General features: G+C 52.0%; 1 protein-coding gene across 1 annotated transcript; it reads left to right on the top strand.

Annotated features, from left to right (window-relative positions):
- Nucleotides 1-348: 348 nt before the first annotated feature.
- Nucleotides 349-11,316, top strand: TMEM125 (transmembrane protein 125). Its single transcript, XM_027823980.3, has 2 exons — nucleotides 349-826; nucleotides 7,684-11,316. Exon 2 carries the CDS (start codon nucleotides 8,070-8,072, stop codon nucleotides 8,730-8,732), a length of 663 nt encoding a protein of 220 aa, XP_027679781.1. The 5' UTR covers nucleotides 349-826; nucleotides 7,684-8,069; the 3' UTR covers nucleotides 8,733-11,316.
- The last annotated feature ends 2,389 nt before the right edge of the window (nucleotides 11,317-13,705 follow it).

Here is a 13,705-nt window from a genome sequence, read left to right as displayed (position 1 = left end):
AACACCAGAGCAGCCCCCTTTCCCAACTGAACAGGCAGAGATGTCTCCTGTTCCCTACCTGCCTGTTGTTCAACATGGGATCTGCTGGGCTGCACGCCAGGCGGCCCCAACCACCTGCTGTTCTGTCCCAAGAGGGGGCTGAGCAGGCAGGCTGCCCAAAGAAGAAGCCATCTGCAGCAAGGGAGAAAAGGACATGCTGGGAATGGCTCAGTGTCTCTGGGCCTGGCTTTGCTTCCTGCCTATCACAGCACTCCCAGATTGACCCCAGAGCACTCTGTAAAGGGCCAGTCCTGAAGGGGTCAAATGTCTTCTGCTCAGCCAGCATCTCTGGTAATCGTGCTTGGCTCTGCCAGCTCAGCCAGAAGCCTTGTTCCACCTCTTCACCACTCCCCACCGCTTCTGTCACTTGAGCCAGGGAGGAAATGTGAAATGAGACATCCTGCTCTGAGTGGGGAGGGCGACACCCACACACCACAGTTACAGCCCTGGAATCTCTTCCAGGACAACAGGTTGTATCAGACCCCTCCCTGCTGGGGAATGTACCTGTCACAGTCCAAGTGAAAGGGTTGTGCTTGCTGCAGCCTATCAGAAGCTGGTAGCTGGCTGAACAGGCCAAGGAAGGAGAGCTGGAAGTTACACCTGTTGCCTGGCAGGCCGTTGCTGTTGGAAGACTTTACCCTTCGGCCATATCCCAGGACCTGCCATGTCAGCCTGATTCCAATGGAAGGAGAGTGTGGCACAACCTCAGCTGCCAGCTGGGAACTCAGGCAAAGGCGGAGAGGCGGCTGAATTGTGCCTCAAGTTGGTGATTACTTGTCAGCTGTGGGTGAGTAAAATCTGTAGCTGCATGCGAGCTGTTTGTGTCAAGCTCTGTCTCTCACACAGCTCATAATCATCCCCACTTGCAGGTGTGTGGGGCTATGGGCTGCTTCATGAAAGCTAGCCAAACTGATGCTGTGGTCTGCCCCTCTCACACGCATAGACTGTTCTAGGCATAGGCAAGCTAGGCAGCTGCCTCCTGCAGTACAGGGCCCTGGTGCGGCAGATTCATAGCAAGCTGGGTGTGTTCTAGTCTGTACTCACCTGCTGCCGTGCAGTCTAACTTGCCATGTTTACCCTGCAGATATTAACCGTTCCTTAATGCACTTTGCCGTAGGCCGCTTTGAACCAGGACTAGATCAAAATACATTAATGAACGGTTAATGCACATCAGCAGGGTGTGCGCAGCGGCCTCGACAGGGACCATGTGGCTGGACAGCCCAGCTTAGCACAGGCAGCCCCAGGGTGGGGAACCCACAGCCTGGCCCAGCCCACAGTAGCCTCCCTCTGGAAAAACTGAACGATGAGGGACCCAGCAGGGCCCCTCCCCCCCAGGTGAGTGGCAACCACGTAAGTGGCACCCCCTTGCCGCCCCCCATCCCCTGACCTAACCCACCTTCCCTTCTCAGCTCCCCTGTGTTCTTCCCACACCCCATCTGTGCCTGCCTCCCATTCCCCCATGTCCTAACACCCCTGCCCTAGTCTGCCTGCCCCCCTCCCATCTCTGCCTGTGTCCTAGCCCAGCTACTACCTGGGGGCCTGAGGCCTGAACCCCCACCCCATCTCTCTCTTGGGTCCTGGTTTCTTCCCAGGTCCTTGCCCCCAGTCCCACCCCTGTGCAGACTCCAGTCCCACTGTATGATTTCCCACACACACACACACACTTCATTCTTCCAATCTTAGATTCATGGCATCCAGGCCGACAGGGACTATTGTGATCAGTCTGACATCCTGTATAGCACAGGTCAGTGAACGTCCCCAAAATAATTCCTAGAGCAGATTTTTTAGAAAAACAGCCATGTGATGCATGGCTTTCCCACCCCCTTCCCTCGCAGCTTCATGTTAGGGACCAACCCCTGGCCTTGACACCCAGAGGGGCTCACTTGGGATTGGGGAGGGAAGATAGAGCCCCACAGCACAGGTCAAATGGTGCACCTGGGGATAGACCCCAATGTCGGGGCTGGGCATGCTGCTGTCTCCTCGGGGTGGGGGACCCCACTGGGAGGGGTGTCATCCTTCCAGGGACATCTGATTATGGAGGAGCATGCTGATATATTTGCTGCACTGTCATGCCAAAAGGGGGACTGACCGATGTGGGAGGGAGTGCTGGATGAGATCACTCCTGTCCCATGGGGCGTCTCATTTGACCTGTGGGTGCTGTTTTAAAGAAGCTGCTTAGATCCCATATAGCCTTTCCAGGTCCGGGGAGGGGTCACTAACCCAATCAGGTCAGGGCTGTAGCCATGTTTAGTATAACAGTTCGAGCCAGTCTATGGCCAATTTTCAGAGTAGCAGCCGTGTTAGTCTGTATTCGCAAAAAGAAAAGGAGGACTTATGGCACCTTAGAGACTAACAAATTTATTTGAGCATAAGCCTCCGATGAAGTGAGCTGTAGCTCATGAAAGCTTATGCTCAAATAAATTTGTTGGTCTCTAAGGTGCCACAAGTCCTCCTTTTCTATGGCCAATCAAATTCAAATTTTTCTTTTACCTGAGGGGCTTCACGCCTCCCCAGACTCTCTACAGGGCTGTGCCAAATATGTTACAAACCAGCACCTATGGTCAGGGACACCAGAACAGAGGGGGGGAGGGCAAGGGCCAATGGCCCTCCCACTTTTTGCAAGTGGATGGGCCTGGCCCATCTACTTTTCATCATGGGCCTCAGCCCTCCCCCTCCTCTTCCCTCTGAGGCTCTGCCTCCTGGCCAGGCCAGCAGCTGGAGCCTGGCCGGGGAGCCCCTGCAGCTGTGGGGAGCTGCGGACCCTCCACCTGCCCTGGGCAAGGGGCCCAGGAGTCAGGGACATGGGCTGGGGGGGCTGCTTTCGCCCTCCCCCCCATCCCTCGGCAGGTGGGGGGTCTGGGGCTCCCCGGCCAGGCCCGGGACGGGGCCTCAGGGGGAAAAGGAGGGGCAGGGCTAGGACCACAGCAGGGCCCCTGAGTCCCGCACTTTTGGGAAGGCTCTTCTGCCCCTGCCTGTGGTAAGGAATTTATGCAGGGTGTACCCCTGCTTGCCCACACTAACAGGTCCTTAGTGTGCTTTGATCTAGGCCCGTTTCATGTAGACGGTTTATGGTCAATTCATCTCTCTTAAATGATGTCTATGGGATTGCTGCGGCGCGGGGCTCTGCGTACTGAAGTCTGCCTAGGACCGCCGATTGTCCGGAGTAGCCTCTGTCCTGCCTCACCCTTTTCTGCCTGACACTTCAGCTTCAGGCGATTCTTGTTGCTTCATGGGCCTCATTCAGCAAGATCTGCACTGGAATAGGTGCTCTGGCATCATGATGGTGGGGTCTGTTCAAGCGCTCAGCAGAGCAATCATGAACCTTTTTGATTAAGTGAAACAAACCTAATCTACTTGGCTATAGAAGGCTGCCACATACTGAGCCCTATCACCATGAGCCCTCCACTCTAAGCCCCACCCCGGGCATGATCAATCCACAAAGTGTGTGTATGTGTGACCAGGGGTCATGACTGCCATCCCCATATGTGCTGTGCCCAGCCCTGACCAAGAAGGAAAAATTTTATATGGGGCGGGGAGGGAGGAGGGGCCATATTTAAGGACTGACACCATGATGACTGGAAGCTTAAAAATAACTGGTGCAACTTCCTGCAGCTTAGAAAATGTTAGGATGTTGCAAAATAAGAATTTTATGCAACAAATTCCTCTGGGATTCTGAGCTAGAATAACTATGCATCCCTACACCCTACATACTCCTATATTCCTTATCAGGCACATAAAACTGTACAAAAGAGTCCAAAAGCCAACAACAGCACTGGAAACAATCCCATAACCTAGTAGTCTCTCTCCTCCGGTACATGGGGTTGGGGAGGGGCGGAAAGCGCCTCTGAATGTCTCCTGGGCTGACCTGACACCATACAACAGGAGAGCGTGTGGAAGTATTTTAACAACTGAGCCATCTGTGGCAGCTGAGCTGAAATCTCTTTCACTCTATGGGGTCTGGGCCCCTGGTTCTTCCTGTCCCATGTATAACAGCCGGAAACACTGAAGTCAAAAGTCTTCACTCAAACACAAGTTACTGGGCTCAATACAAGGGAGGGGGGGTGACATTTAATGGTCTGTGAGAGGAGGACAGAATAGATGGTCTAATGGTTCCTTCTGGCCTTAAAATCTATGACTTTCTGAAGAGTGTCTGTGTCCCTATTTATTCCATGCTAAGTTTGGAGGAAGCGGGGAATTGCTGCAAAGAGAAAGAGCTTTTCAGCGTTTCCAGTCTATTGTGGAAAGAAGCTGTCCTCCTTTATGGAGGTGTGGAGCTTCTCATATCCCTCCCCGCCCCCCGGGCTCAAGCAGACTCTTCTGATGTGATGAGTGAGACAACAAAGGAGAAAAATAAAATGTAAACAGTTCAACTCCTGCAACTCCTGCAGTCCAAAGGCCTCAAGGAAGCTGTGTGAAAGGCGTAATGGTGAGACAGCATAGTGCTGTGCCTAGAGCACAATGTGAGGGGAAAAGGGTGCTGTGATTTCGATGCGGACATGCAGTTATGGTGCTGGTGTAGTTGGGTTCTATGAGACTGGATGTTAGAATAATATTGAAACTGCAAGGGGGCTCTCAGACAGAAGCCCAGAGCTCACCCCTAACCCTGCACAGCTCAGCCCCCATCTAAACTAACCAGCTCAGAAATGTCCCCTGGAGTCAAACAGGCCCTTGCAGGGCTGAGTGCATTTACCTTGCAGGGTGCATGCATCCCAGCAACACACAGCACACAGCGTATAGGGGCAGGCAGCACGCAATGTCTTTTCTGTTGCTGTGTTTGCGAATAGCAGAGCTGGTCCCAGGCAGGCACAGCTGCTTCTCTGGCCACTAACTGGAGGATTGTAATTGTTTTGAATATAGCCAGACTGTGAGTCTGATCAAGAATACTACATGCCTCCAGACCAAGCAAAAATTCTCAGACTAGGAATTTCTGTGTTCCGGATCCAGTCACTCACAGGAGAGTCCAAACTCCACAGCTGCAGCAGAGGATTATCACAGAGCAAAGGTCATGCAACGCAACTAGCTACATGCCTGTGAGCAGAACAGCGCTCAGAAACCACCCTGCCATGTGACCAGCTGGTATAGAGCCTTGAACAATGGCTGTTGTGCTTATGGCTTTAACAGTGATCTCATGCTCCATCACAGCCAGGGCCGGAACGTGGAAGCGTTTGCCCTGACACTGTCAGGCAGTGTCTGGCTCCAGCACCCCCCACTCCCTGCCCACCTGGCCTAGCTGAAGAGATGCCTCACGTGGCCACTGTTTAAGATGTCAAGGAAATCACTTCTTGCATCCAGAATGGTGCAGCCCCCTCACCCATCTCCTGGCACGAGTCTGGGATGGGAAGGGGTGAATAGAGTGTACACAGAGCCCAAGCTAAGGAGGGAGAATGGGGCACACTGGTAGGGGAGGGTGGGGGCTACACAGAGCCCCTGGCATGCAGATGGGGGTAGGGAGGAGGATTGTAGAGAGGCCCTGACATGGAAGGGGATGGCAGGGTGGCCGACTGGGAGCTTGTGGGGGAGAATGGAGAGCTGCCAGGAGCCTCTAGTGTGTGCAGTGAGCTCAGCCTGCAGACCCAACCGTGTGCTCAGCCCTCTGTTCTATAAGGGTCCCCAAAACTGGGACTGGAGCCTTGAATTGTGTTTGGGACTGAAAATAGGAGTCAGTGGAGCACACACAGCACCAAGTAATATGGTCGTAGTGCTATTTGTATAACAGGCAGAGTGCTGTGTGAGATGATTCCTTGCTGCTTTATAGCTGATGCTTGACTAGTTTCTATGTGGCCGTCCCCTTCAGTCCCAGCCAGACACAGCTAACTGGTCAACGCCCAGTGCAAGGACCCAGGGGCGGGGGGGGCAGTACAAGGACCTTTCACAGTTGGTGAAAAGGCTGGGTGGAAGGAGAATTTGTAATTGGGAACGAAGGCTGGGTTTATGGGTAAGTTTCCCAGCTAGATCCTTGGCATTGTAGGTTCGGGTCCTGTCTCTGATATAAATTCCCTGTGTTTGACTGGGAAATGTCACAAGGTTCTCAGGTTTCAGTTCCCTACCTGTAAAATGGAGCTAATAATGCCCAGCCTTACAGGGGTTGCGAGGGTGTCTCCATTACTGTCTCTGAGGTGTTTAGATACCATGAGCCAGAGTCTCTGTGTCAATTAAGTAGGAAAGAGGGGGCTAGCTGGGAGCCCAGTTACGACTCCCTAAAGTGCTGGATGGTCCCCTGGGACTGCGCTAACCTGTGTAAGTGGAACTTGAACATGGATCCCAAGTTGTTAACCACAACTGAGCATAGTCATAGCCAATGTTCCCTCTAATTTTTGACAGGCCGTGTGTGCAAAAAATGTCTTCTGTGCAAACTGTTGTGCTTCTGTGCAAATTTTTGTGCGCGCGGTGTTTCACCATGTGCGCAGGGTTTAGGATCTGTGTGTATGCGCACAACTGAGAGGGAACAGTGGCCATAGCGTAACACATACCTGGCACCCTCTTCTCCACAGCTCTGGCATGCCCCTCCGTTTCCCAGCACACCTCGTATGGTGGGTAGCGTAGGCGCACCCCCATGCTGGTTTTTACACCCACTGAGGCCTCTAACAGGCTGGGAATCTGCTGCTGGAGTAACGAAGGTGGTTTCTGCTTACAGTGCAGGCTCTGCTCAACAGATGTCCCTAGCCAGAGACAGTGAGGTGTCAGGGAAGGGCAAGGCAGGGAGGAGCTAAGGGCTTATTTGCATAGTCAAGTCCATAAGATTACGTAGCTTCCCCTCTGCACCCCACATGCTTTAAGTATGTGTTCAAGTAGGCGGCGGCGCACCAAGACTCTAGAAAATGCATGCAGAATTGCTGAGTCTTCCCGTCGCGCACACATTGCAAACCTGTCTGTCAGGCAGAGGGAGCTCTCTCCAGGGAAACTGCAGGGATGCGGGGAGTGGAAACATGAGAAATAACCATGAATTGTATGTGGTGCAGTGTCTGGGGAAACGTGAGCGCCTTTACTGTCATCCTGGGCAGTAATCCAGGCTGGGCTAATGGCCTGAGACAATGATCCAAGGGAAGCGTGTTGGTGGCTCAGCCCAAGGATTGGGGTGACGGAAAGGCACAGCCAATTCAGCAGTTACTATTCATTGTTTCATTTTTCCTCCATTGGTTGGGACTAGACTGTAAGAGTTAAGCCCAGGACCCAACCCTTTGCTGACAGTCTGGGCTGGAGAGCCAGTTGGTGACAAGAGGCAGCTGCTGATGAGAGAGCATGTGAGGCTGGGGCAGTGAATGGGGCTTTATCACAGCATGGGACCTGCCTCTGTCCGTGCTGCCAGTGCCCAGCTGCAGTTGCAGTCCTGCCGAGGAACGCACAGGGACACTTGAGCAGTCTCTGGGCTCAGCAGCGCTGCAGCCACTGAGTCTGGAGAGACAGAAGACCCAAAGCGGCAGTATCACCTGAGACAAGCTTCACTGAACAGGGATGCCCAGATGCATCAGTGAGTGGAGCCTCAGCACGGGGGGAGATCCCCTGGCCTGTGCCACAGGGCGTGGGTTTCAGTGAGGAAGGTCTCTGACCCCCAGCCGTGGGAACTGGGGACGGGGGTGGGGTGGGGGGTATTTGGGAGCAGGGGCTTTGGTCAATTACACTTTGTTCTTTTCTGGCCTTTTTCAGATGAAATAACTGGGACAAGGAGGGGGCTGGAGGACTCAGTACCAGCCACTCCCCATGACACTCTGGAGGTGCATCAGCTCACTACACTGGACACCGCAGATCAATTGTCCTGCCCTTCAGCCATAGTCTTTCCTGGCACTTCCCCTGGCGTGCAGCCCGTAACTCACTAGGGGATGCAGTGATGGGCACCCCTGCTGTATTGGAGCTCTGACATTCAGTGGCCACAGGGCATCAGAGGGCAAGAACACAAGCTGCCTGCCTCACAAGGAAATGCCACAGCCTTCACAGCTGCTGTGGCTTTGACCTCCCCGGCCAGGGACCTGGCGCCATCTGTGTGATCATCGCAGCACATCCCGCCCAGCCTAGAGGCCCCTCAGGCACCCACCATGCCTGAGCTGGAGCAGCTCAGTGTGCCCCGGCCCCCTGCGGATGCTGGCCGTATTCAGAGGAACATCCTTGAGGAGCATGTCGAGCTGTGGTGGTTCAAGGACCCTAAGAAATCCATCTTGTGCTATGGGGTGGCCGTGGTGCTAATTCTGGCCTGCGGGACAGGGGGCATTGTCCTCCTCTATAGCACCAGCAGCCGGTCCGGGGAGTGGCGGCTGGCTGTGGGCACCACGCTCTGCCTCCTGGCCTTGCTAGTGCTGCTGAAGCAGCTGCTGAGTTCTGCTATCCAGGACATGAATTGCATCCGGAGCCGGAACCAAATTGAGCTGCTGAAGAGTGGTGGCTTTTCGGACTGTGTGGTGCTGCTGCTTAGCGCTCTGGTTCTGCTGGTCTGTGGCGTGGTCCTCACTGTCCTCTCCACCACGACCATGCAGCTCAGCCCCTCACGGCCTCTGGCCAGCATGTTCACCAGTGGAGTCATCCTCATGACTGCTGGGGCTGCCATTCTACTCTGCCTGCTGCTTTACGTGCTCAGCACCTCCTGCTGCCCAGTTGCTCCCAGGAGACTGGGCACAGGTGACATTAGCATCTTCACCATCTCCAGCCGGCTCGCTGTGAACCGCCGGCTCGCCACCACCTCCAGCATGGCCAACCTGATCTAAGGCTTGGGCAGAGCCAACATGCCCTTCAGTATGGCAAATGTGCACTAACCCTGGGGCAGGGCAAGCCCATGCCCGCCACCCTTTCAGCAGGGTCAAGCTAATCTTAACCTGGGGAAGAGCTGAAATTTGAGTGTTGCCTTGACCCAACTGCAGTTATCATTGAAAGCGGACTGGCATTTGCACTTTACTCAGGCCAATCGGCCTGAACTCTGGCAAAGACAAGGCAGTTCCTGAGTTGATTTGATTTAACTGGAACTTTACAAGGAGGACACTGGTCCTATTTTATTTTTTACCTCAGCAAAGTCTTCTGTGGCATTTGCTGTCCATCCCTCTGACACACCGGGATCCCTGCTCTGAAAGACGAAGAGGAAGTGTGCATGTCCTGGGCCTGGCCCTGTTGAGAAGCCCTTGCTGCTCTGGGGAGATCCTGAAGTGTTTGCCGCTAAAATAATCTGTTTCTCGTGTAAGAGTCTTGCACTCTACTGGCTGGCAGGGCTATGACTGCTGATGGTGGAGGAGTCTCCTACAGCTCTGGGGTAGAGCTGCTCCTTGGGGATCCAAGTCCTAGCACGGATTGTTTCCAAACAAGTTGTGCCACTGTGAGTTTGTGCATGTGTCCCTGAGACACCAAGGCTGCTGGGTGACCTGTCCCAAGCTTCCCTCCAGCAGCTGAGCATGGAGCCATGTCCCCACCGCTAGAAGGGTGAGCAGCCTGCTGCGAGCGTTGATATCTAACAAAGAGGGGGACATGGGCCCAAGCACCTTGTTGCCTGCTGGGTGTGAGTGCAGCGCTGTGTGCATGTGCATATCCCTGTGCGTGACTGTGGAGTAGGGTGACCAGATAGCAAGTGTGAAAAATCGGGACGGGCTGGGGGGTAATAGGTGCCTATATAAGAAAAAGCCTCAAAAATCGGGACTGTCCCTATAAAATCGGGACATCTGGTCACCCTACTGTGGGGAGCTGGCACTGGGGAGGGATCGTGCATGTAGATAGCAGTGCAGATGGGGTGGATACATTGATGTGAGTGGCACAGATGAGTGCAAGTGCTGGATAGGTGCAAAAATGCATCTGTATGTGTGATGTCTTTTTGTGTTTGAGGGGATGTGTGACCTGTCTGCAAATTATAGCTGTGTAGTAAGCACATGCCCTGACATGTATGGCTTGATTACAGTGAGGTATATTTGCAGCCCTTAAGCAGGGTCCTCCCTCCCCCAGCCATTCTTCAGCTAAATGAGACAGATTTAGCTGTCTCAATTGCTCCCCCAAACTTGTCCCCTCTGCCCTGATCACTGATGCTCTTTGAAATCTCTTCAATTTGCAGGTACTCTTTGTGGGGGTTGTGGTTCCTGGAACTGAGTGTGGCATTTCAGGAGCAATTGTACCAGAGCCATATACACATGTATAGAGGAGCACTATTCCCGCTTTACTCTGGAATGATACTTCTGGGTACAACCCCAAACCATGCTGGCTAATAATGCCGCGAGCTCAGAATGAAAACTCCTGTATCACTCGGCCTCTCCCAGCCACTGAACCACTCTGTGATGTTCTGCCAGATTAATTACTTGCACGTATCCAGGCAAACTCTCATTTTGTTAGTCCCTGCCTGAGTCTAAGCGCTGCAAGTCCCTCTCGGTCATTTCTCCAGCCTGTCTGGGGCTTGCAGTTCTGTCCAGGTTAGGATCATCTGCACCTTTTATTAAGATGTTGTTTCCTCCCTCTTCTTCATCACTAATTAAGACAAGTCCTAAAACTCACCTTTTGCATGCTCCCACCAGATGCTGCCTTCCCTTCATCCACCAATGTACGTCTGTCAAAAAAAGCAAGCCATTTTGTTATTTTTTGTTAGCTTAGCACTCAGAGACCTCAGGTGAGCTTGGGGCCCTGTTGTGCCAAATGCTGTACATACTGTAGTGAGACAGTCTGGGCCCAAAGAGCTTAGTCTGCATAGACACGACAAAGGGCAGGAAGGGAAACAGAGGCTCAGTGCAGCAGTGACTTGCTCAAGGTCACACAGAGCTCATGACACAGCTGGGAATAGAATCTTGGCCATTTGTCTGGCAAGATCTGTTATTTATAAAAACATCCACACTGCAGCTCAGCCATAGCCACATGTCTCTCTACGCTCTGCTTATTATGGTTTGTGCATGAATGCAGGTGTGTGCCTGTCTTCCTGCTTGTGCATGGTTCTACCCATCGGTATACCCGTGCAGTTGCACCTGTGGGCATACGGGTCTGTGTCTCTGCCTTCATTCACACCTGCATGAACATTCAAGTCTGTGCCCCTGCTTGCGGCACCCAATCTCTCCATACACCTGTCTGTGAAGATCCCACTGGAGGTCAGGGGGCCATATAACAGTTTTACATTTCGCATGTGCACTAAGAACTGAACAGGCCACTCACAAAAGACAGTGAGAAGCTGTTTCCCTGGACACATCTGACTTGGGGGCAGGCATCCCTGAGTTAGCAACAGACCCCCTCCTAGGGCATCAGTGTTACTGTTTCATTCACTTCGGGTTTTTCCGCCCCTGTGTTGTGTGAACAGAAAGATAATAAAGTGGTACTGAAACTGCATGTTGCAGTCTGGGACTATGTGCTGGATTCCTGCATGAGAGGGCTCAGCCCAGGGGCTGCACGCTTCTGCACCAGAGTCAGGCTGAATCAGAAGCATGAGCTGGGATGATTTATGGCCCAGTCTAGCAGGTGCAGTTTAATCTGGCAGCAGTTTCAAGTCAGTCTCTTGGAGGGGTAAGCATGGTACAGGAAAGTCTGAATAGGGCGTGGCAGCCCTGCTGACAGACCTGTCTCCCCTCTCCCTCAAACACATGGGCTTGTTCCCCCCACATGTGGATGGGGGGGGGGGGGGGAGGGAAGCGCTAGACATGGTATATCTTGACTTTAGTAAAGCCTTTGATACTGTCTCACATGACCGTCTCATAAACCAAGGAAATGCAATCTAGATGGAGCTACAAAAAGGTGAGTGCAAAACTGATTGGAAAGCTGTTCCGAGAGAGTAGTTATCAGTGGTTCACAGTCATGCTGGAAGAGCATAACAAGTGGGGTCCTGCAGGAATCAGTTCTGGGTCTGGTTCTGTTCAATATCTTCAGCAATGATTTAAATAATGATATAGAGAGTACACACATAAAGTTTGTGGACAATACTAAGCTGAGAGGGGTCGCAAGTGCTTTGGAGGACAGGATTAAAATTCAAAATAATTTGGACAAACTGGAGAAATGGTCTGAAGTAAACAGGATGAAATTCAATAAAGACAAGTGCAAAGTACTCCATTTAGGAAGGAACAATCAGTTGTACATACACAAACTGGAAAATGACTGCCAAGGAAGGAGTACTGCGGAAAGGAATCTCTGACCATAAGCTAAATATGAGTCAACAGTGTAATACTGTTAAAAAAAATCAACGTCATTCTGGGATGTAGTAGTAGGAGTGTTGTAAGCAAGACATGAGAAGTAATTCTTCCACTCTACTCCACGCTGATTAGGCCTCAACTGGAGTATTGTGTTCAGTTCTGGGTGCCACGTTTCAAGAAAGATGTGCAGAAACTGGAGAAAGTCCAGAGAAGAGCAACAAAAATGATTAAAAGGTCAGGAAAACATGACCTATGTGGAAAGATTGAAAAAAATTGGGTTTGTTTAGTCTGGAGAAGAAAAGACTAAGAGGGGCCATGATAACGGTTTTCAAGTACATAAAAGGTTGTTACAAGGAGGAGGGAAAAGAATTGTTCTTAACCTCTGACGACAGGACAAGCAGCAATAGGCTTAAATTGCAGCAAGGGCGGTTTAGGTTGGACATTAGGAAAAATGTCCTGTCAGGGTGGTTAAGCACTGGAATAAATTGCCCAGGGAGGTTGTGGAATCTCCGTCATTGGGGATTTTTAAGAGCAGGTTGGACAAACCCCTGTCAGGGATGGTCTAGCTAATACCTAGTCCTGCCAGGAGTGCCAGGGACTGGACTAGACGACCTATCGAGGTCCCTTTCAGTCCTATGCTGTTACGAATACCAGCCCTTTTCCTGAGCCTCCGAGGCTGAGCCCTACCAGGGCATGTGTTGCCTCCAAGTGAGACTAGAACCAGCTCACAATTAGGGCTACAATTTTGTCAGAGGTCATGGAATGCATAACTTGACCCCATGGTTCCTGGGAGCTGCAGTGTCCCCCCACAGCCCATGGTGGCTGGGAACTGCAGGTGCCCCAAGCTCCCAGCTGCTAGGGGGTGGGGTAGGGGGCAGTGCCCCAGAGCCCTGAGTCACGGGCAGCTGGGCTGCCCCACACTGGGAGCCACAGGCAGTGGGGGAGCCTCACAGCTCTGAGCTGTTATGCATATTTTTAGTAAATGTCACACACGGGCTTCCGTTAGTTTTTCTTTATTGCCCATGACCTGTGACTTTTACTAAAAATATGCATGACAAAAATCTTAGCCTTATTTATGATTGCACCTGTCCCACCCTATGGATCAGCTGTACTGCAAACATACAGTACTGGGGATAGAACTAGCGATCTTTGTCTGCAGATGAAAGCCTCTACCTGGTAAGCTAAAGAACCTGTCGGCTGCTGGTAGAAACAGTACTTCCGTCAGCTCCTAGAGCACAGCAGTGCAAATACACATTATCCAGCGTGTATGAGACATAATCCCAGAGTCATGCACTCCCCCTTGCTTTACTTTTGTCTTTCACATTTGCTTTTCCTAGAGCAGACAATGTGCATGGATAAAATATCAGTGACTTGTTCACTAGTGACTTGCTACACTATTGCACATAATCTTCCATGGCGTTTATCCCAAATCTGTTCAACACCCCCCACAGGCAAAACAGCAGTTCTTTAATCATATGTTTGGAAATGAATCCAGTGGGAAGGAACAAAGTGGATTTTGGATTAAAGAGTTAATTTTTAACTTTCCTCAAGTCCCGATATAATCTCTGATCCACAGAGGTGTCAAAAATTCTCTAGGCCTCCTCGCT

Source organism: Chelonia mydas, chromosome 8 (genome assembly GCF_015237465.2).
Source record: "Chelonia mydas isolate rCheMyd1 chromosome 8, rCheMyd1.pri.v2, whole genome shotgun sequence".
NCBI lineage: Eukaryota > Metazoa > Chordata > Testudines > Cheloniidae > Chelonia > Chelonia mydas.
The sequence above is the reverse complement of the archived record's forward strand: the minus strand, read 5'-3'. Positions and strand labels throughout refer to the sequence as shown.